The sequence below is a fragment of the Erythranthe guttata genome, chromosome 13 (genome assembly GCF_056151865.1).
Source record: "Erythranthe guttata isolate IM_541 chromosome 13, IM_541, whole genome shotgun sequence".
Taxonomy (NCBI): Eukaryota; Viridiplantae; Streptophyta; class Magnoliopsida; order Lamiales; family Phrymaceae; genus Erythranthe; species Erythranthe guttata.
The window spans coordinates 2,734,804-2,756,449 of record NC_142545.1 but is presented as its reverse complement, the minus strand read 5'-3'; the positions used below and the strand labels follow the sequence as shown (position 1 = coordinate 2,756,449).

General features: G+C 37.9%; 4 protein-coding genes across 8 annotated transcripts; 2 read left to right on the top strand and 2 right to left on the bottom strand.

The window, feature by feature from the left end:
• The first annotated feature begins 515 nt into the window (after positions 1–515).
• LOC105972061 (uncharacterized) lies at positions 516–3,250 on the top strand. Its single transcript, XM_012996995.2, has 2 exons — positions 516–897; positions 2,192–3,250. Exons 1-2 carry the CDS (start codon positions 685–687, stop codon positions 3,029–3,031), a joined length of 1,053 nt encoding a protein of 350 aa, XP_012852449.1. The 5' UTR covers positions 516–684; the 3' UTR covers positions 3,032–3,250.
• On the bottom strand, positions 2,886–16,287 carry GAUT10 (galacturonosyltransferase 10). 2 transcript variants are annotated; one of them, XR_001174105.2, is made up of 3 exons: positions 15,764–16,287; positions 12,991–14,565; positions 2,886–3,165 (listed from the first exon to the last, which is right to left on the bottom strand). XR_001174105.2 is itself a non-coding variant. In XM_012996992.2 (2 exons), exons 1-2 carry the CDS (start codon positions 15,914–15,916, stop codon positions 13,114–13,116), a joined length of 1,605 nt encoding a protein of 534 aa, XP_012852446.2. In that variant the 5' UTR covers positions 15,917–16,287; the 3' UTR covers positions 12,757–13,113. The 2 variants fall into 2 exon arrangements, 1 of the variants encoding a protein (XP_012852446.2); XM_012996992.2 differs by lacking the exon at positions 2,886–3,165 and having other exon boundaries at positions 12,757–14,565.
• Positions 6,763–10,212, bottom strand: LOC148765660 (uncharacterized). The gene is made up of 4 exons (XM_088812057.1): positions 10,024–10,212; positions 8,922–9,646; positions 8,254–8,760; positions 6,763–8,161 (listed from the first exon to the last, which is right to left on the bottom strand). Exons 1-4 carry the CDS (start codon positions 10,048–10,050, stop codon positions 6,778–6,780), a joined length of 2,643 nt encoding a protein of 880 aa, XP_088668183.1. The 5' UTR covers positions 10,051–10,212; the 3' UTR covers positions 6,763–6,777.
• A 2,562-nt stretch (positions 16,288–18,849) lies between the features above and the next one.
• Positions 18,850–21,206, top strand: LOC105972060 (putative F-box protein At2g02030). 4 transcript variants are annotated; one of them, XM_088827479.1, is made up of 2 exons: positions 18,850–20,126; positions 20,863–21,206. In XM_088827479.1, the coding sequence occupies exon 1, from the start codon at positions 18,939–18,941 to the stop codon at positions 20,088–20,090; it is 1,152 nt and encodes a 383-aa protein (XP_088683605.1). In that variant the 5' UTR covers positions 18,850–18,938; the 3' UTR covers positions 20,091–20,126; positions 20,863–21,206. The 4 variants fall into 4 exon arrangements, with proteins under 4 accessions (XP_088683605.1, XP_088683607.1, XP_088683606.1 ...); XM_088827481.1 differs by having other exon boundaries at positions 18,850–20,130; XM_088827480.1 differs by having other exon boundaries at positions 18,850–20,130; positions 20,844–21,206.
• The last annotated feature ends 440 nt before the right edge of the window (positions 21,207–21,646 follow it).

Genomic DNA, 21,646 nt, shown 5'->3' with positions numbered 1-21,646 from the left:
AGGGAATTTTGATTATTACAGATCGATAGGTGGGGGTGTTTTTCGTTATTTAACCTAAGTTCAAGGGATTTTCGTAATTTATCTTCTATTATATATATAGAGCAAAATGCACTTCACCTCTATAAAATTTCCATTTTCACACCTTTCCCACCCTAAAAAATCAAAAAAGAAACACTCCCCCTTCGAAAAAATATGCTGGTTGCACTTTGCCCCAAAAGTTGTGCAACAAAAATAACATTTTAAAGAGGCAACATGAACAAAAAAATAGTGTTTTAAGGGGCAACGTGCAACAAAAAATACTCAATTCCGATGAATAATCCGTCGGATTTTTGCTATGGGGACTAAATGTGCAACAAGAATAACGTTTTGAAGGGGGATTCACTGTTGAAACTATTGAGGGGGTAAAGTGCGAAAATTAGATATTTATAGGGGGTGATGTGCAATTTTCCCTATAATATAATATTATATAATATAATATATAATGCAGGGTAGTAGTGCGTGACTTATGGTGTTAATGCGTGTAAAAAGAGAGAAACAAATGCTGGTTCAAAACCTTTTTAACATGAGAAGCAACATGCATACTTAACCTCCCACTGTATTAATTTCTCTCTCTTCACTGTCTTCTATTTCTGTGTGACAGTGTGAGAGAGAAAGAAAGTCTAGAGAGAGAGAGAGAGAGAGAGAATGGGGGGAATAATGAAGGGGGGTGGTGGACATATGCATAGCAGCAGCAGCAGCCGGAGATGGAATGTATATATATCGATAGCGGTGTTAGTAACGGTGGTGTTTGGATGTGGGGTAATGGGTATTCACAGAATCAGAGGCAAACGGAATATTCTCAATCTTCTCATCAAAGAGAAAGATGATCAAATTCTCTCTCTTCACCTTCTCTTGCAGGTTCACTTTCCTACATATATACATAACATATTCTTAATATATTATATAAATACTCATTTATCATTTGTCCTCAGATCCACTATCAAACGAAATTGTTGAATATATAGTTGGTATTTTTCACTTTACACCTTTTGGGCTGTTTTGCAATTTTTAAAAAGTTAGAAACATATTTGAATAACAAATTTATAAATACTTTTGTTGATTTAATGAGTATTTGCAAATTGATAGTTTGATAATAATATTTATTTTAAATAAAAAATGTATTTGAACTCGTGTCCCCATTTTTCTGACATGTCGTTTCAGTGTATGTTTCCTCATTTCTCTCCATCGCCGTTTCCGTGTCCGTGCTACACAGCTAATATTCATATTTGTATGTGTTCTTAAACGATTCAATTAGTATAGTGTACTGCATTATTTATTTATTTAATTTTTCTAGCAAAATATATTTTGTGGCCTAGAAAAATAAAATAAAATCTTTTGGATGGAAGAATTTGACTGAAGGATTTCGAATCTATAATAACAACTCGATTGATTTTCTTTTTCTGGGGGTTGAGTCATTTGATAATGTATTTTCAATCCATAACCTCTCGTTTTCGGTTGTGTTTTGAGCAGTTGTGGAGGATTTCAAATCTCTTTTTCCTATTCTGAGTCATTTCAAATCCTTCTTACTTCAACATATTTCAAATCCCTTGGTCCAAACGCAACCTTAGTTTCCTTCTAGAAAATAAACCGAAAGACAAAAACCTATCAAATTAAACTACACAAACTCGATAACGAGCCCAAATCCAGTTCGAAAGTAATGAGATTGAGTGCAATTTCCGTACTCAACGACAACTTGAAATATAGAGGTGAAACCATTTATATTAAACCTAGAAGGGAAAAAGAACTTGCAGGATTTTCTCTCCACAAAACCATGCCCTCTATTTTTTTTTTAATATTTTATAGGACAAATTACGACCACCCCTGAGATAAGATTAAATTATGAAAAAACCCTTCTTGTTTGGGTAATTACAATCACCCCTCAACTACGTATGTTCTTACGAAAACCCCCTCCTTTAGTAAGTAAATCTGACACCGTAAGGATGGATGTGTAAGACAATACATAGTTGGGGGTGATTGTAATTAATTACCCAAATAGGAGGGGGTTTTCGTAATTTAACCTTACCCTAGGGGGTTGGCTGTAATTTGCCCTATTTTATAATGCAAAATCATCTTAGACAAATAATATTAGACTGCATCATTTTGTAATAAGGTATCATATTAGTAACACAAAAAAATGTTTTGGACATAACAGAAAGAAAGAGAGCAGATGCAAGAAGTTATTAAGGAAAGAGAGGAGATGAAGATGAAGGTATACAACCTTGGAGGTCAAAAAGTGGAGCTCAAAAGCAAGTTATCGGAAATGCAGTCGACAATCTCTTCACTAAAAGACGAACTTTTGACCATCGAAACAGCCTTTCAGGAGAAGCAAAACGAGACCAACGATCAAAATCACCGAATCGAAACCCTAACAGAGACACTACAGAACAAGGAAAACGAAATCGAAGATATGAAGCAACGTCTTCAACTAAAAAGTGCTTCTAATCACAGCGAAAATGGGACGAGCAAAAATTCTGAGGAAACGAGGGGCGAAAATGGAAGAGCCAACATTGTAGAGAGAGATGAAGATAGTGAAGCGCGTGCGAAATTGCAGGCGCAAGAAAATCCACATGGCGAAAACTTAAGAGTTAGTGGGAAACGGAGATCGTATTTGAGAAGGACAAACGGAAAGAGATTGAGAGTGATTGCTAAACAAATACCAGGAAAGAGAAATAATAAAGTCGAAGAGCGGAAACCGATAATCCAACTCAACGAGTCTGTGGTGAAAGATCAACGGCTCAGAATAGATGATTCTATCGAGCAAGGTAAGACGAAAGTGGAGTTGAGAGATTATATTGAAGAAAATAACAGCACAAAACCTGTAGCACGGACAAATTCAAGTACTGCACTGGAAAAAGCGAAAAACGAAAACTATGGCAAACGTGATAATAACAGCAGTCAAGGAGAAAAAGAAGTTTCCGAAAAAATAAGAGATATTCAAATGGAGAGTTTTGAAGACAGCGATGAAGATAGAGACGAACCAGATCAGTTTTAAAATTAAGAATTTCTGATATGCAGATTAGATGCTTACATTCTTGCGTATGCGCCTTTTTCGCTGTTGGCACTTGTTCTTCTGAATGACTATTTCACTTGCTACAAATCCCTATATTCTGAATGTAGCCCTTTACTCTGTACTCCAAAAATATTCACAGGCTTTAATTATCAGCATATTCTAGAGATAAAAGTAATAATAAAATTATAATATCTGAAATGATTTGTGCAGGCACAAATTAAACATTCAGGCACATTTTTTACTATTTCTCAAAAACCAAAAGGTAAAAAACTCAAAAAACTCTCTCTACCCTTTCGATTTTCTTTCGCAAAGCCCGTGCAAATCGTCAACAGATCGGAGGTAATTTTTACGTTTTTACGATCCTCATGTTATGTAGATTACGAATCCGAAAAAAAAACGAAAAAAAAACGCACTTGGGGACGCTCGTGCGATTTTACGCGAGCGCATCCACTTCGCTCGCGTAAAATTGCACGAGCGTATGAATTTAATTTTTTTTTTTTTTTTTTTTTTTTTTTTTTAATTTTAAAAACCGGTCCTTAACTTGCTCGCGTGGATTTACACGAGCGCATCCACTGCGCTCGTGTAAATCCACGCGAGCAAGTTAATTTTATTTTTTTTTTTTTTTTTTTTTTTTTTTTTTTTTTTAATAAATTTAAAAATCTGCATTTTTTCTCCTCACGCAAAAATGCACGAGCATTTCAACAGTACTCGCCTGATTTCACACGAGCACTGTTGAAATGCTCGTGCATTTTTGCACGAGCAGAACCAATTTGTTTTTTTTTTTTTTTTTTTTTTTTTTTTCATTATTTAAATGTTTTTTTTTATTAAATGAAATATTAATAAAGTGTTTATTTAAAATGTAGATGGCAGGAGGCCGGGGGAAAAGTCTTATGAGTCAAGTTGCCGGTAAAGGCAAGAGCTTAATGAAAGCCTTGAGCGGAAAGGGTGACAATCCGGAAGATCCGGATCGCATTGGAGACCGAGATGTCCTTGCTTCCGCCCGTAGAAGAAAGCAGTTAGCTCGAGAAGCAGCGTTACAGCGGGAAGATGAGAGATTGAGACGAGAAGCTGTTGCTGCTGGAGCCGGACCCTGTCGACCTACACACGATCTCCAGCTAGCTCGTAGTACATTGCCACATGCCGACGATGATGATGACCACAACAACAATCCAGATAATATGGATACTGACGAGGAGGTGGAGGAAGATGATGTACATCAGGATCGTAAAGCTGGTCGTGCCTTACCCTTTCCGCAGCTGCCTGGTCCGGCGTACTTGGAGGGTCCGTGCGATGGAGGGCCGCAAAATTTAGAGTTTATGCGATGGTTCAAGTCGCATATAGCGATGTACATTTGGGAAGGATATGTAAGTTTTTCTGTCAACACGTGCTTTACATAATTCTTATATTATTCATTATTTTTAGCTAACAATACATGCAATATTTTTCAGGAGCGCCGTGAAACTACACGGTGCGAGTCGAGGACCAAAGCACTCGAGGACTACCGCGGCCCGCAGGATAACACGATGATTGCGAGGCTGGAGGCAACAGGTCTTTACCACTTACGAGACTGTTTTCTGAAGAAGATGAACAAGAACCTCATGCTAGCTTTCCTGGAGAGGTGGCAGCCGGAGACGAACAGTTTCCACATGCCATGGGGCGAGATGACGATCACGCTCCACGATGTCGCTTTCATCATGGGGTTGCGGCTGGACGGACCAGCAGTTTCTGAAATTCGCCCGGTAGAAGAGTGCTCACAGAGTCTTGCATCTGTATTGGGTCTCGGTCTGATGGACACCAATGACATGTTTCGAAACAAGGGAGTTGGTTGGGTTAAGGTGAGAGATCAGTTGACCCTTCCCTCCGCCACAGACGAGAAGAAGATGAAGGGCTACTTGATGTTTCTGCTTGGGTCTGTTTTGTTTGTAGACAAAACAGGGAGTAACATGAAGCCGTGGTGGATCCATTTTACCAACGATCTCGATAACGTCGGCAAGTATTCGTGGGCTTCGGCATGCTTAGCAAACATGTACCGCCAATTGGGTATTGCCACCCGCGCTGGGATGAACAGTCTCTGTGGATGTGTTATTCTCCTTCTGGTACGTGTACCTTTATTAGTAATTATTTATTTATTTAAACTTCTATTTTATTTATTTATTCATTGGTGTTTGTTTTCAGTGCTGGATCTTTGAGCATTTCCCCTGCTTTCGACCACCTCTTTCGCGTTCATATGCCGAGTTTGAGCCTCGATGCAGAAGGTGGGCCCATGGTGGAGGCAATAAAACCACGCTGCAGGAATACCGGAAAATACTCGACGCCATGACCGAAAGAGATGTGAGTAATAATTTTTCTAATTATGTCTATAGTAGAGTTACGGATTTTTCTAATTAGTTTAAAATATGCTTAGGTTTGTTGGACCCCGTATGGTACCGGTGCACATTACTTACACCCTCGGAGCATGTATTACGGCACGATACAGTTCATGGATATAGTGGAGCCGTACATGCCCGACCGAGCGTTGCGGCAGTTTGGAAGAGTCCAGATTATTCCTTTCCCGATAATTGAATCGAACTTGCCACATAACCGCGGCTTGTTTGGCGCGGGATACAAAGTCACTTTCCACGCTCCTGGCGGCATGTGGCAGAACGAGTACGCCAACTTCATTGACCTGTCGCAATACCCTGAAGCCTGGCCGCCGGAAACAGTTGCCGAGGAGTACATGAAGTGGTACATCGAGCGGACGCACCGGTTCATTAGCAACCCTGATAGAGTTCCGCCTGCAGAACGGGTTGTTGCTGCGGTGCCGCCAGACCAGCCGTTCGCCAACGATATAGCTCGGCTCCTAGTTCCGATCGTGTTCGGTTTGACTGGTGACGACGCAGCAGAGGCATTCCTGAGCATTCAGCCGCAGTTGAGGGACTTGTTGACGCCACATGCCCACTATTTGCGTCTCTTACCTAGGAGAGGTCGCGGGGGAGGTCCGAGGACTCGGGGTCGGGGGTCGAGGGGTGGACAGTAGGACATGTATTCGTGTGTTGTGATTTGTTGTTTGTTTTCGAATTTAGTTTTTTGTACGGATGTTTCATTTTGGATTTGCGGATATTTCTTATTTGCCCGTATTTAGTTATTTAGTTATTTGTACGGATTATAATTATGTTGTATCGAACGAAGTTATTTAGTTATTTGTACGGATTATAATTATGTTGTATCGAACGAAGTTATTTAGTTATTTGTACGGATTATAATTATGTTGTATCGAACGAAGTTATTTAGTATTAACGGGATTTAAAAAAAAATATATAAAAAAAAAAAAAAAAAAAAAATTTTTTCCTCTGCTCGTGCGTTTTCACACGAACAGAGGTGTTCTGCTCGTGTGAAAACACACGTGCAAAACGCCTCTGTGCGTGTGAAAACACACGAGCGTATTAAATATATTTTTTTTTTTTTTTGGTTTTTTTAAAAAAAAAAAAATTAAAAAAAAAAAAAAAAATATTACGTGGAAATACGCTCGTGCGTTTTCATACGCACAGAGGCGTTTTGCACGTGTGAAAACGCACGAGCAGAGGAAAAAATTTTTTTTTTTTTTTTTTTTTTTATATTTTTTTTTTTAAATCCCGTTAATACTACAAATTAAAATATAATTTCGTTCGATACAACATAATTATAATCCGTACAAATAACTAAATAAGTAAGTCCGATCGCAACGTAAACAAAATTACAATAATACAGTACTACCTATGCCTAGAAGTCAACGTCGTCCAAAAAGCAAGTCGATCCGCGTAAAAATCTCGTAGAGGTAGTAAATTGGGAGCTGCAAAATACCTCCACTGAGGATGGAGACGAGGAAGAGGGCATGAAACCGGTACTCGTATGATCATAAAATGATCGTTATGTAGCGACATAGGAATAATACGTGATAACGCGGGGTTCCCAACTAGTGGTAGGTGAGTGATGCTACCCCGTTCAGTGAATATTAATACCATTGCGTTGTATCTTGTAGCGATCGCCAACCCCATATCTGTTGACATCCATTTCGTCCGTGGCGCCGGTCCCCTCTCATGACTGCATGTCAAGATATAATCAGCGACTGTATTTCGACCCCCCTCATCCCCACCAAAAATATTAGCATATAGATTGTAACGCTCCATAAACTCCTCAACCAAGTCAGTTCTGACTTGTGGCCATCTCTCTTGACTGCCGTAAACAACTTCGGCTATGCATCGGTAGCCACAATTTCCATCGGCCCTCACATTAACGTATGAGGCTATGGACTGTGCGAGAAACGGAGGAAGGAAGGAAAAGAAATTGACCCGGTCGCCGGCAGTAACAACTGATTCTTCCGTCGATTTAGTACATCCGCGAGGACGACCTTTAACCTTTGACTCTGGCGTATCAGCTTTAAATTTTGAGTCTGGCGTCCTTTCGGTCGGGGTTTTGCGACCCTTAGAGCCGGAAGAAGATTTAACCTCGGATTTCCGATTCATCGTGTGCTCATATCCGGACAAGTTCCTCTTCATCGAGTTATTCTTAGGTCGTCCCTTGGCCTTCACAAATGACGGCTCTTGTAAATACGTTGAAGAAGGATTATTTAGGTCCCGTAAATAGTCGGCCGCATTTTTTTGGGACATGTAATCTTTGTTTGATAACTTCTCGAACTCATCGAGAAGAACTTTCTTAATTGCAACTGTGCGATCAAACGGTTCCTCCTCGTCCTCCCATGGATCCGACTTTGGCTCGACAACCAACGTTCTCCAGAATGGATGTAACTGTTGCGGATAAAAAGTATCTCCCTCAGCAATTTTAACTGCAATCATACACGCACACGGGAGTCCGTGGGTTCGGCTTAGGTAACAGTTGCAACTATCCGGATTATTTTCCAATTTTTCGTACTCTTTATCCAACAGGTCCAGTGCTTTGTGTGATACGTTACATACCAAAGCACCGAAGCACGACAGTGAAGTACTGTACATCCTGACTGTTCTACTACTTTCGTTTTCCACCTTCAATTCATTAATTTGAAGGTCAACTTGCGCATCTAGTGCATTTTGAACTGTATCCATAGCTCCAGTCGATGTTTGGATCCAACGCTTCGATGCACGATGTGCACTCTCTACTCTGTTTCGAGAAAACACTCAAATAATGAATAAATGTAACATGTGTATAAAAGATTATACGTAACGAGTTTATAGTAAAATCAATTTATATACCTGTTAGTCGTCGTGTTACCGAAATGAACGATGTTGTTGGTCCAACACTTAACAAATCTCTCCTTATAAATCAACCACGTTTCATTGATGTAAGTTATCAGCTTCGGATATTGCCCGTACAAACTAACTATCTCTCTATAGTTGCATTCGTATTCTTCCTCGGTCTCAGATTCGACTAATTTTGCCCACACCGTCCTCCGGAACAGTATACCCAACTTGGTGTTACCCAAGAATTTTGACGCGTTTGCCTCAACGTTTCTGTTTATGTGATATAAACATAACATGTGATGCGAATGTGGAAACACGTTTGGCAATGCTTTCAGTAGGCCCAGCTCACGATCTGTCAGTATCACTTCTGGTTCTATCCCGATTGGTAATATGTCTCGCAAACATCGCAATGTCCATGCATAAGTGTCCCCATCTTCACGTGACATAAAAGCAACGGCAATAGTGAAGTTCCTTCCCACGGGAGTAACCCCAATGATCTCCAAAAGAGGCATTTCATATCTACATGAAGGTAATTATAATTTAGTCAACTCTTACATATATATATATATATATATATATATATATATATATATATATATATATATATATATATATATATATATATATATATATATATATATATATATAATAAATGTAATACACATTTAAATAATTATTACCTGTTAGTCTTGTACGTGCAATCCATCAGGATGACGTATGGAAATAACTGCAAAAGCTTTATTGAATCAGGGTGCGCAAACATAACGTCTTGCACTGTATCACCAGCTGGATTTGTTCGATGCCATTTGCTGTATCCACTCTCACTTAGTTCGTGCCACAGATGTTGTATAACTGTTTTTCCTTTCATTTCCTCTCGTCTAATTTTCTGTGATTCATTGTACACTTCTCTCAAGGACGCAGCCGTATCCGGATTCATCTGCCTCAGATGATGCAAAATTTCCTTCGGCTTCACATGGCTCTTTTTCAGTATCTTTGTCACTTCTCGTTGCTCTTCAGTCAGGCGACTTAGCGAACGTAGTCCTTGTGGATATTTATGAGGATTATGATTGTGCTTGCCATTTTTGATGGTAAGGCGCCATAATCCATCCCGACCCTCTTTACCCCATAGCGCAAAAGGGCATTTACACTTTATTGAACCGGACTTCCGGCTTGTTTCGACCTCTGCATTTTTTCCTCGACTCTTATAGGCTCTTTTGCAAGTCAAATACTGTCGGCCCTCGTGGTAAGACTGTCGCCTAATCTCATGTCCATGACTGATGGCCATATTCATCGCCCACTCGACTAGTGCATCTTTACTATCAAATGCAGTCGAAATTGTGAAAAATTCACTGAAATCATGTAGCTCGAATGTTTCAATATCTTCATCCACATCTATGTATACTTCCTGTTTTTATATTAATGTAATTAGCAAATTATAAAACTAAAGGATAAAACTAAAAAAAAAAAAAAAAAAAAAAAAAAAAATTGTGGTGCTCGTGTGATTTCACACGAACAGAGAGGTTCTGCTCGTGTGATTTCACACGAGCAAACCTCCCCTGCTCGTGTGAAATCACACGAGCTAATTAAAAAAAAAAAAAAAAAATTGTTCTTGAGCTCGTGTGAATTTACGCGAGCACTTGGCAAGTGCTCGCGTAAATTCACACGAGCTCAAGAATAAAAAAATTGTTCTTGAGCTCGTGTGAATTTACGCGAGCACTTGGCAAGTGCTCACGTAAATTCACACGAGTAGATGAATTTTCGGGAAAAAAACGAAAAACTTACATTCGGGTCTAAGTTGTTTGGATCCATCGCAAAAATTGTTGAATATCTGAAATTTTTCACTTTGAATGTTGAGTTTTCTTTTTTTATAGGATTTGGTAGGAATAGTACAAAAGGTAAATAGTTGTGGTAAAAAGGTAAAAAACCATGGTAAAAAAGTGCCTGAATGTTTAATTTGGCCTGCGTATATCACCACCCTTATAATATTTAGAGTGAAAATGTAAAAACACACACACACACACACACAGATATATATATATATATATATATATATATATATATATATATATATATATATATATATATATATATATATATATATATATATATATATATATATATATATATATATACATGTATATATATATATATATATATATACATGTATATACATGTATATATATATATATATACATGTATATATATGTATATATATATATATATATATATATATGTATATGTATATATATATATATATATATATATATATATATATATATATATATATATATATATATATGAAATGCTATTGCGGTCACAAAATTGCTATTCGCGGTTTCTAACAAAACCCCCCAAAACTTTTAAAAATATTTAAAAACCCCCCAAAACTGCAAACAGCAAAAAAAAAAAAAAAAAATCGAAAATTCGAAATCAAGCTTGAAGAAGGGTTGGGCTTCGATTTTTTGATGTAATTTCGACTCTTTTATGTGTAATATGCATTGGGTAGGTCGATTACGGAACCAATTTCATGTTAAAAAGCCCTACAAATCGATTTGTAGGGCTTTTTCTTTTCGCAAAAAACTGTTCGAACGCCCAAGGCGTGTACGAACTCGTACACGCCTTGGGCGCCCATCTTGGGCGTTCGATCATTTAAAAAAAAAAAAAAAAAAATTTTTTGCACTGGACGCCCAACTCGGGCGCCCAAATGCAGTTTGCACGCCCAACTTGGGCGTGCACTGCATGAATGGACGCCCAAGTTGGGCTTTTACGCGTTTTGGGGCGGTTTTGGACTTTTTTGGGAAGTTTTGGGGTTTTAATGAAATAAAATATTTTTTTTGGGGGTTCTATTATAGGGGTAATATGCTAGAAGTCCCTCGTACGAAACCTAATTTGAACTAAATGACAAATCTAAATCCAATTTTTTAATTAAATCCTTAGATTGAAATAATATATGACCTACATCCTTAATTTTTTTTTAATCCCTATCTTGCCCTTACACCCTAAAATTTATAACCCACATTCACGTTTTTTCTCAGATCTATTTTTCCTCTTTATTCTTCCTCTCTCTCGTTCTTTCTGTCACGCTCTCTCTCTCTGCCTTTCTCTGTCTCGCTCTCGCTTTTATTTCTCTCAATCTCAAGATCTCTCTTGCCACACTCCTTTCCATGATTTGAGAGGGGATAGTGGCTGTGATAATGGAATCGATATGGTGTTGGAGGCGGTGGCACGGGGAGGGATGGTGATGGCGGCTCTGAGGCGGCGGCGGCGGCGGCTCTAGGGGGCAGCGGCAACGGCGGCTCTGGGGCGACGGCGACGGCGGCTCTGGGGCGACGGCGACGGCGGCTCTGGGCGACGGCGACGGCGGCTCTAGGGGCGGCGACGACGGCGGTGTAGGTGGTGCTCGACGTTGTGGGGGGTAATGGCAGCGTGGGTGGGCCGGAGTTTCGTGGCATCTTTAGCGGCGTGGTGATGTTGGCGTCACAGATCTAGGGTTTGGTGAAGGAGATCTACGGTTTGGTGGGGCAGATCTAAGGGTGATGGTTATGGTGGATGTGGCCTTTGGAGATGATGGTGTGAGGTTAGATCGATGGTGGGAGGCGATTGCATCAATCTAGGGTTTTTTGACGACGCTAGGGTTTTGATTGACGGCTAGGGTTGGTGAATAATAATTGGCAGCGGCTGTGATTTTTGGGTTTGCCGATGGGTGGATTTGTGTTTTGGTGCTAGGGTTTGGAATATTACGCCATAGTAAACCATAGTATACCGTAGGTCCGTAGTAAACCATAGTATACCGTAGGTCCGTAGTAAACCATAGTACACCGTAGTAAACTATAGTTCACCGTAAACCATAGTACATCGCAGTATATCATAGTACACCAAAGTCTACTACAATATTATTAACAACATATAAAAATAAAAATAATTTTTTTTTGGTAATTTTTATATTATAAAGAAAAAAAGGATTTTGTTTTGTTGAAATAGCAGTGTAAAAAATGATTTAATGAAGAAAGAGAAAACAAAAAAAAAAAAGGAAAACGTGTTTTTTTGTAAAAAAAAAAAATTAAAATATTAGATGGGAAAATGAAAATATTACAGGCTAAAAAGATGCTAAATGCAATTTAAATTTTAATTAATGCATATTTCGAATTTGTTAGTGGGGGGCATTTTTGGAATTAATTTTACAAAGGATGTGTAGCAAAGATTTAGTTAAGCTTGTGATTTAGTTCTAATAAGTTTTCTCACTAGGGACCTATATCTAAAGGCCCCTTTATTATAAACCGCAAATAGCAATTTTCAAACCGCAAAAAGCAATTCCATATATATATATATATATATATATATATATATATATATATACCATATATGTATATGTATGTATGTATAAGCATGTAAAAGGAGTAAAACACGATTTGAAGGTGCAAAATCACAATTATATGTCCTAGAGAGCCAAAATTGTCGATAACATATATAGCCATGTAGCGATGAAATATTATATAGACGTAAAATACAAAAACAAAAATAGAAAAAAAATGTAATAAACAAAACAATATGATTCTGTGGAAGAGAAACATCATCGTTAATACCCCATAAGCCAAGCTCAAAAAGGAGACTCCAATAAAATTTCGCGCAATAAATTCTTGGACAGACCCCACATAGAGATTTAACATGAGAAACTACATGCTGAAAACACTATATTACAACAACGAAAAACCGAATTCTGAATAACTATCTATCAAATGTACCACTTACCGTTCATCGTACCTCGTAGCTGCAGTAACCTCCTCCTAAAATGCCTCGAGTGTACAAAAGATTGGTCCAAAACTTGTGCCTGGAGCAGAGTAGTACGTAGAAAGAATCCACATTAAAAAACAGCTAATGAACATTGCACTGTTGCAAAAGAGGAAGCCCATAATCAACGTATTTATCCCAAAGGGATTTATACTTCTCGATTCTAATCTTCAACCACGGTTTCGAATTCCCATTAAAATGCAGCACAGCCCCCTTGTCTATCAAACCCTGCTCAACACTCGCGTACCCCAATCCCAGCACATGCCAAGACGGGTTCAAAGGCTCGGTCAACCCATAGAAAGTCAACAAACCTGGTGGGAGAGTCCCGAGTTTCCACAAAGTCCTGTCCACATTCTTCTCCTGCCAATAATGATAAATACCCGTCACATTTCTTCTCCTCCATTCGACCAAATCGAACACATTCATCCCAAAAGCCCACCCGCATGCATCCGGGTCGAAATGCTCACGGATCAACGGGTGAGAGTAATTCAAGTACTTGTGGTACCTATGAAATGTCTCCATACATGTCTCGACTGCACCATTAACATTGCCGTTGAGGTCTAAAGATAAGAGAGGCGAAATATCTTTTTGGACAACAACATCATCGTCAAGAAAGACAACCTTTTTCAGGGCAGGGAAAACCTCGGGAATGTAGAATCTGAGGTGGTTTAGCATAGACAAGTATTTAGGGTTTCTGAACTTGATCGGAGTTCGATTATCTCCACCACTGCCCGAGAAATAGTAGCTCTGTGTATCAGAATCTTGAAGCTGTTTAAGAACAGGTACATACGAAGAGTTCAACCAGGTGAAATCTTCTATCTTTTGTACATCGACAGTGACCCCACCAAAGCTATTCAATGCAAACCAAGCCCTCATTGCTGCGTAATTCACTTCATCGGTCACGAGGTGGAAAACGACCTTTTCAGGATTTTTGGAATTCGAAGCTGTCGAATTCACCACAACCGAAGTGGCTAAAATGTTGTCTGAAAATACACAGAAGTGATACAAACTGTTGTCTTTGACTTTCAAGGCTGTGTGTCGGTTCTCTTTGACTTTTGTCGCTAAATTTGCGTTCTTGAACCATTCGCTGGTCAAACGAACACCAAGGCAGTACAAACTCTTCGGTACTTCTTCTGCCGCCACTTGTCCGAGCTTCGAGCTCTCTTCTTTAATGGCATTTTTCTCTTCTTCGAGGGTTTGGATTTTGGCCTTCAGTTTCATGATCATGGTGGCACAGTCGTAATGGAGCTGCTGTGCTTGGAAGAGTAGGAGCGCCATGTCACGTATGGCGGTTTCAGAGGCGGTGATTGTTAGCGGAGTTCTGCTTAAGGCGGCGTTCGAGAGAAGGATCTGAGAGTTGCGAATCTGCGCGCTGAGTTCCCATGCGAATTGTAGATTGTTGCTTTCTTTTGCAATGACGAGGTATGCCTTTGCTAGAGAGATTTGGTCGTTGAGCTGCCTTGTTACTGAATCGGGACTCAGCATTTCATCTGTGATGTTGAGGCCTTCCATGACTTTGTCATGTCTAAGGTTTCTCTGCGTAGTATAGAAAGAGAGATGTGTAACAATATATATTGCTGTTTATGTTTGTTTGTATATTTATCGAAAAAGTTTCCGGTCATGTGGCTTTATTCCACATAGGCGTACTATGTACACTTTATCATCCCTCCACGAGGATTTTTATTCAATAAAAGAAAGAAAGAAAGAAAGAAATAAAGAAAGAAAAGCAGACAACTAGTGACATTTAAGATATTTATCTACTTATCCGGACTTTGTGCCACAACAATCACGAACTATCTAAGAAATATTATCTTTCCAAAAGGATGTGGTGCACTAAAGGATCTTTCCTCTTTAAGGTTAATAAACAGGTCTGAGAAAATATGGAATCGAAGTTATAGACATGGACTGATCTTGTCGAATACACATAGTATAAAAGTATTACAGTTAAATTTTCACGACAAAAAAGTTCGTCCCTAAGTTTTTTACCATGCTTCAAATGCATCGTATGAATTTGTTCTACTCTGCTGCTGTAAACTAGTATCAAACTTAATCACTGACTAAATGTTGACGAATTAAGAAACGAATATTTCCTTAATCTAATTTAACATAATACTTTACCATATCAAACTTCTGACGTAATGCTACTGCTTCCAACTGTATCTTTTAAGTACGAAAAAAATCTATAGAACACGATGACAAGTGACGTACGAAAAGCGTTACATTTAAACTCAGTGTGCGTTTAACACAAAACTAACATGCCTATACACCAAACACCGACTCGATTATCATCACTTACAAGTTAAAACTAAACAACGAAATCACATTCCTCCTCAAATTAGCTAAACGTCGTACCCTAAGTTTGGGTTCCGAAAGTTTATCTTTTGTATAATTATATCAGAATTCTGCCATTCTTAACAGTCTAATTGTTCATAAACAATAAATAATGTTCATAAACACGCATAAATACATTCATATTCGACAATTGACCCAATACCAAAGCTCACCTAATCACTGAACAACAGGGAGTTTCACATACTTCAGATGATTTACTGCTACTCTTTATACTTACTATTGCCAATCGAATCAATCGAAAGAAATAACCTACCCAATTAAAGAGAGATCACAGAAAATTCACCCACGAATCCAAAATCAAAACTATAATGCGAGAACAGAAATTATTCACAAAAATGAAATTTATTCAGATAATTGAGGAAAAATCAGATCGAAAAATCACCTTGGTGTAAACCGATCTCGAACTGGGCTGCTGAGACTCACGGCTGAAGAGCACAATGAAGAGCAGAATCACCAATCCGCAGAGCGTTAACCAGAAAACATTCGGAATCCGCCGCCGCACCGGCCGCCGGAAATCTGACCCTCGACGCCTCATTTACGCGCAGCGTTAATTACTGCAAACGAAGTTGCTCCCCAAAAATTATCTCTCTCTAAGTACGCTGGGCTCGAAGAATTGAATCTCAATTTCGAATAGGGTTTCTGAAATAAATTCAGTGTGGAGTAGTTTGTGGGGGAAGAGCTCAGTGAGAGAGATCTCAAATAAAATTTCAAAATATTAATATGAAGCTTTTTTTACGTTCGTTAATGGTGTTCAACTGTATTTATTCAAACCCCCATGAAAATGGATTTTCATGGCTGATTTTTTCTCTGTTTCAAATTTCAATCGGAAAGAAAACACAAAAGGGGGCCAAAAAACATGTTCATAAATGTTTGATTGATTGTAGTACTAGTTTTTTTTTCAGCACGGGATTTATAAATAAAAAATTAATGATTAAATAATAATTAAAAAAATTAAAATATTTTTTATTGTATATTTATTACGGTGTAAATTGGGGAAAATTACAGTTTTCTCCCGAAGTTGCACTGTTTCACATTTAATCCCCGTGTTCACAAAAAATACACTTCGTCCCTCATGTGATGGGTATACACTTGATTCTGTTAGTACTAACTAAAAAATGACGGACATGATTAAGAATATTAAAATTTTGAAATATGAGTAACCAAATGTGTTTTTTTTTCAATATAAGCAAATGGGATACTAGTGCAAATTTGAGGGACCACAAAATATATTTTTCAAGTTTAAATTGATATGATTTGATTTTAAAGAAATATAATTTTAATAATATAAAAATCCCCATTCACGTGCCTTGATATATATTTATTTCATTTGACAACTTGTTTTCGTTGTTATTTCATTGGTTTCATCATAATGATATGTTGATAGTATTATACTTTAGAAGTTATTTCACTATTTTTTTTAAAAGATTAAATAATACAAATATTTCCTGACACATACAATATCAAAGGGGTTATTTATAATTTACCCTTAAGAAAGAATTGTGGGAATTTGAGGACTGAAAATGGCGAAAAGAATTTCAACTTATCGACTATTGTAGAGTAGTAAATCAAAGAATTAGGGGTGTATGAGCAAGTGGACTTGTCAGATGAGTCGGCTCAAGAAAAGCTCGAGCTCGATTTTTTTTATATTTGGTGGTATAATAAATTTGATTAGAGATGTAACGAGAGTTGGCTTATCAAACTCATTTTCCTCTATCTATTAGCTCATGAGTCGGTACCCGAGCTATAATTACTAAAATAAATGGATTATTAGCTGAAGGTCCCTAAAAAACATTTAGTACCACTTAATACAACATTTCTCATTTTACTAAAGGTCCTCTAATTGGATTTTGGTACCATTTAGAGTCTCTGGAGCATTTTAATTGATATGAGCGCTGAATGGACAAGTTTACCCTTCGTGAACTCTTTTATAGCGCAGCCTGACCAACAACAAATTCGGGAAGTCTAGAACTGATTATACACACTCAACGGTATAGGGAACTTACTTAGAGAGCTTATGACGATCCCGAAGAGATTACTTGGAGAGCTTAGAACAATCCCGAAGAACTGACTTAGAGAGCTTAAATTGAGTATTATAAGAACATGAGTAGATGCATTCGATGACACAGAAGTATACACATGGAAAATATACACTGGAGACTACAAGGATAACTTAGTTACAAAGCTTAGCAGATAATTATACACACATGAAAAATATATAGTGGATAGTATAATGAGACCTTAAGTCACTGAACTTAGTTATGTTTAGTGGTCCTCTTCCATAGAACACTTGTCTATCCACAATCACCTTCCCATATCATGTAGCTAATCAAAGTGAACCAGCAACTACCGTTCATATCATTCAAAGGTGCATTTATAAACGCATATATGTTTTTCAACTACTGTTTGTGTGTGAGTGTATGTGTGTGTCACTATGTGTGTGATAGTCGATTCTTATTCGATGACTACGGCAACAAAGGAAGACGGCGGTTGCTGGATGAGGGAAGATGATTGTGGTGCATCGAATATATTGTTGAACTTGAAATAGAAAAGGGGAAGATAGAATGAGTGGATGAGGTGGGGGAGAAAGAGACCGGTAATTCCGTTTGAATGATAGAGAACTTATTGCAAATCGGCAAAATCCGGCTGACCAGATTGAAATGATATCAGTGGTGAAGGACGTTTAAAATAAAAGGTGAATTAACAATAATAAAATTATAATTATCGAAATTTCTCGATTAACATTGATTTTTTTTAAATATAAATACATATTGAATTCTCCGAGTTCTCAATAAAGTCTAAAAATATAAAAAGGGTAAAATTCATTTTACACCCCTACTAATGTATAGAAAAAATCAAACGCCCCTTATGTTTTACCGTCAATTGTCAAACTTTTCACGATGTTAATTTTGAGTGTGAAATAACTCTTTTGCCCTACTTTGTGTATGATATAATCCCTAATTGTTTATGGTTTACTTTTTGTGGATTGTTCAAAAAATTTAGCGTTCATTTAAATGAAATTGTTTTGTCGATTTTAGTGTTTGATTTTAGGGTTTTTTAATTTTCTTTTCTGAGGGTTTTGCCATTGTAATATTAAAACTTTGTTTTTAATTTTCAATGAAGGTTTTATTTCAATTTTAGGATTTTTTTAGGATTTCAGGCGTTTTCAGTTTTTCCTTTTTGCAGGTTTTGCATTTATAATCTGCAAAACTTTATTCTTATTAATTCGACTGGTGAAAAATAGCGAAAATTAAGCAACCTATATTTTTTGGGGTATTTTTTCAAAAGAAGCCAACAAATAGCTACAGTCGGCCAAAAGATTTGACTAACAAAATTAGGAAAAAGACTAACGAGAGAGGGTTGTTTGATGTTTTCTATACATCAGGGGTAATGTTTGATGTTTTCTATACATCAGGGGGGTAAACGATAACTTTCGCATAGTGCATGGGTGCAAAATCAATTTTCACCCATTATAAAAGAGTGCCAATTTTTCCCCAAAAATCTTTCCGGCCTATTTCCCTAGGGCTTCTGTTCTCTTTCAAACTTCCGCCGGTAAAGCCATGTCGGATTTCATACCCACAGACATCCTGATCGAAATCCTCCTCAAACTTCCGGTCAAATCCCTAATCCGCTTCACCACCGTCGCCAAATCGTGGCGGTCGATCATCACCAGCCGCACCTTCATCGATTCCCACATCTCCGGCGGCGGCAACAACCACTCCCTCCTCCTCCGGCGTTACGACCAATCCGACAAGCTAGAACACTATCATCTGCTTAAAACCACCAAGGGTGAAACCTTTGGCTGCAATTCTTCCTCGCAGCTCGAATTTCCGTTCAAATCCCAAAACGGTTATTTCAGAATCGTCGGCTCTTGCGATGGGCTCGTTTGCTTATTGGACGATTTATTCGTTAATTGTTCGTCGCCGATTGTTATATGGAACCCATCCGTTAGAAATCATATAGTTTTGCCCAACCCTACTATCAATCCGAAAGAAGTACCCCACATTGTTGCATTGGGTTTCGGAGGAGTTGCTGGTGATGTTCACAAGGTTGTGAGGCTGGTTTACTGCAGAAGAACCGAAGATTTCGGTTTCGTCGTTCCGCCGCTCGTCGAGATCTATTCCGTCGGTACAGGGAAGTGGAAAAAGATCAGCGGAGTTGACGTTCGCCTCCGGGTTCTTGAGTACATGTGGAATCAAGCTTTCTTGAACGGGGTTGTGCATTGGCTGGCTTACGAACCAATCGACGAAAACAAAACTACCCGTGGTTCGATTTTGTCCTTTCACATGGGCGAGGAGGTGTTCGGTGAAGTAGCGTTGCCCGACGAATTGGTAAGTGAATCCGTGACGAGTTTTTGTATTTTTGTGATAGGGGAATCACTTGGAATCGTCAAATACGACGGGGAGGCAACTAGACAGTCGTGCGACGTGTGGATCATGAAGGAGTACGGTGTGAAAGAATCGTGGATTAAGTTATATAGGATCGATAGGTTGGAGCGTTTAGAAAAAGTAGTCGGGTTTTTGGAGAGCGGTGAAGCTTTATTGGCCTTAATGAATCTTGGGCTAGTTGCCTACGATCCGGTTACTATGCGGACTACGGATCTTGGAATCGAGGGGGCTCCGCGGTCGTTTTATGTCGATAATTATTTGGAAAGCTTGCTTTTGCTTAAAGGACATGTTGTTGGAGCTACCGAGGAGGAATCGAGTGTATAAAGAAGAAGCTTGTTGTTGGGATGACTATGAACTGAGGCAGGCAAGGCTTTTGATTTAGTTTACGTAACTAGTTTTAATTTTGAATTCGATACGGGTTGAAGTTGAATCTATTAAAATAGTTTATTTTTACAGCTTCTATGTATTTAGCCTTTTGATATTTTTATTCCGTTTACGATTAAGATGATCTCGGTTATGAATATGCTTATGCGTTTAACTCGGTTATGAATATGCTTATGCGTTTAACTTTAACAAGGGCGACGGGAAATAGGAAAATAAAGGGTAAGGGCGACAAAAGATTAGTATATTCTAGAAATATTTTAAGTTGGCTTCTATTATAGAGTGTTCTCCTATCTTAGGTGGTGTTTGCAAATGATTATTTAAAAGCAGAAGTTAGTGATTGTGAGTTAATTCAGTTTTAAGTGCTTATTTCTGAAAGTTGGGGGTGTTTGCAAATATTCCGGAAAATGAACTTAAATAGAAAAAGGGCTTTTATTGAAAAAATAGCTTAAAGCAGATTATTTTAAGAGAAGCAAAAGCAAAAGTTGATTTTGCAAATACCTGAAAACAGATTATGAGCAAAAGAGCTCATAATCACTTTCAAAAAGCGTTTGCAAACACCACCTTAATCTTAGGTTTTGATTCGATATGAATTGATCTTGAAATTGTTTGAGTATTATGTTTTCCGTCTTTATTATTTAGCCTTTTAAATTTTAGTTGATTCTTTACTTGTTTTATGATGACGATAATTCTCAGTTACGAATGTTAAAATCAGTTCAAAAGAGAAAGAGAGAAATGAAAAGAAGTCGGTAAAGGAGACGGAATATCCAAGGGGCACTTTCGGTAGAGCAAATAGAAGAGGGATGATGTTTTATAGGTAAAATATATTGACCTTTTCGTATGTATACTGTAATTAACGGTTATGAATCGGTGATCGCCGTCATTGTTTTCGTTATTTCATTTGCCTTGATTTAATGTTATTACAAATAGAATCATCTGCGGTGTTTAAAGACTTGATACTTATTCAGAATCTTGAATTTGTTTTGGAACATCAGTTTGTCTTGGTAAAGAGTTAAAGGTTCATAGTGATCGTTGTTCGATTGCCTTGTTTTAGTGTTATTGCATACAGTATCTGTGGTGTTCGATCTATTTCGGTTATCATGATATTCAAATTACGGCCGCCCCTGAGGTAAAGTCAAATTACGAAAAGACCCTTCATGTTTGGGTAATTGTAATTATTTCCTCCACTATGTATTTTCTTTCGGAAAAACCCCTCATTCAGTAGGTAAATTAATTGATAGGGCGTTTAAGACAATACATAGTTGATGGAGTGGTTGTAATTACCCAAACACGAGGTTTTTTTTTTTTTTTTTTTTCTTGATTTGAAGATTGCATGTTCGACCCTTCAAATTTGGCTCAAATCAATAATTTACACCCATCTAGCCATTGATTTAAGCAAAAAGTGATGATTTCAATGAAAACAAACTGATTGTAATAACTTTTTTAGACTTCACCAAATATTTCTCACAATCCTCTAAAAGACTATTATAAATTCGACG

Bases quoted from the DNA above. Each gene is read 5' to 3' on its own strand.
- GAUT10 (XM_012996992.2), bottom strand. From the start codon at position 15,916: ATGAGGCGTCGAGGGTCAGATTTCCGGCGGCCGGTGCGGCGGCGGATT. The intron at 14,566-15,763 runs GTGATTTTTCGA...TATACTACGCAG, and splicing joins CGAGATCGGTTTACACCAAG to AGAAACCTTAGACATGACAA.
- LOC148765660 (XM_088812057.1), bottom strand. From the start codon at position 10,050: ATGGATCCAAACAACTTAGACCCGAAT. The intron at 9,647-10,023 runs GTAAGTTTTTCG...ATATAAAAACAG, and splicing joins CAAACAACTTAGACCCGAAT to GAAGTATACATAGATGTGGA. The intron at 8,162-8,253 runs GTATATAAATTG...TTCTCGAAACAG, and splicing joins GGTAACACGACGACTAACAG to AGTAGAGAGTGCACATCGTG.
- LOC105972060 (XM_088827479.1), top strand. From the start codon at position 18,939: ATGTCGGATTTCATACCCACAGACATCCTGATCGAAATCCTCCTCAAA.
- LOC105972061 (XM_012996995.2), top strand. From the start codon at position 685: ATGGGGGGAATAATGAAGGGGGGTGGTGGACATATGCATAGCAGCAGC. The intron at 898-2,191 runs GTTCACTTTCCT...TGGACATAACAG, and splicing joins CTCTTCACCTTCTCTTGCAG to AAAGAAAGAGAGCAGATGCA.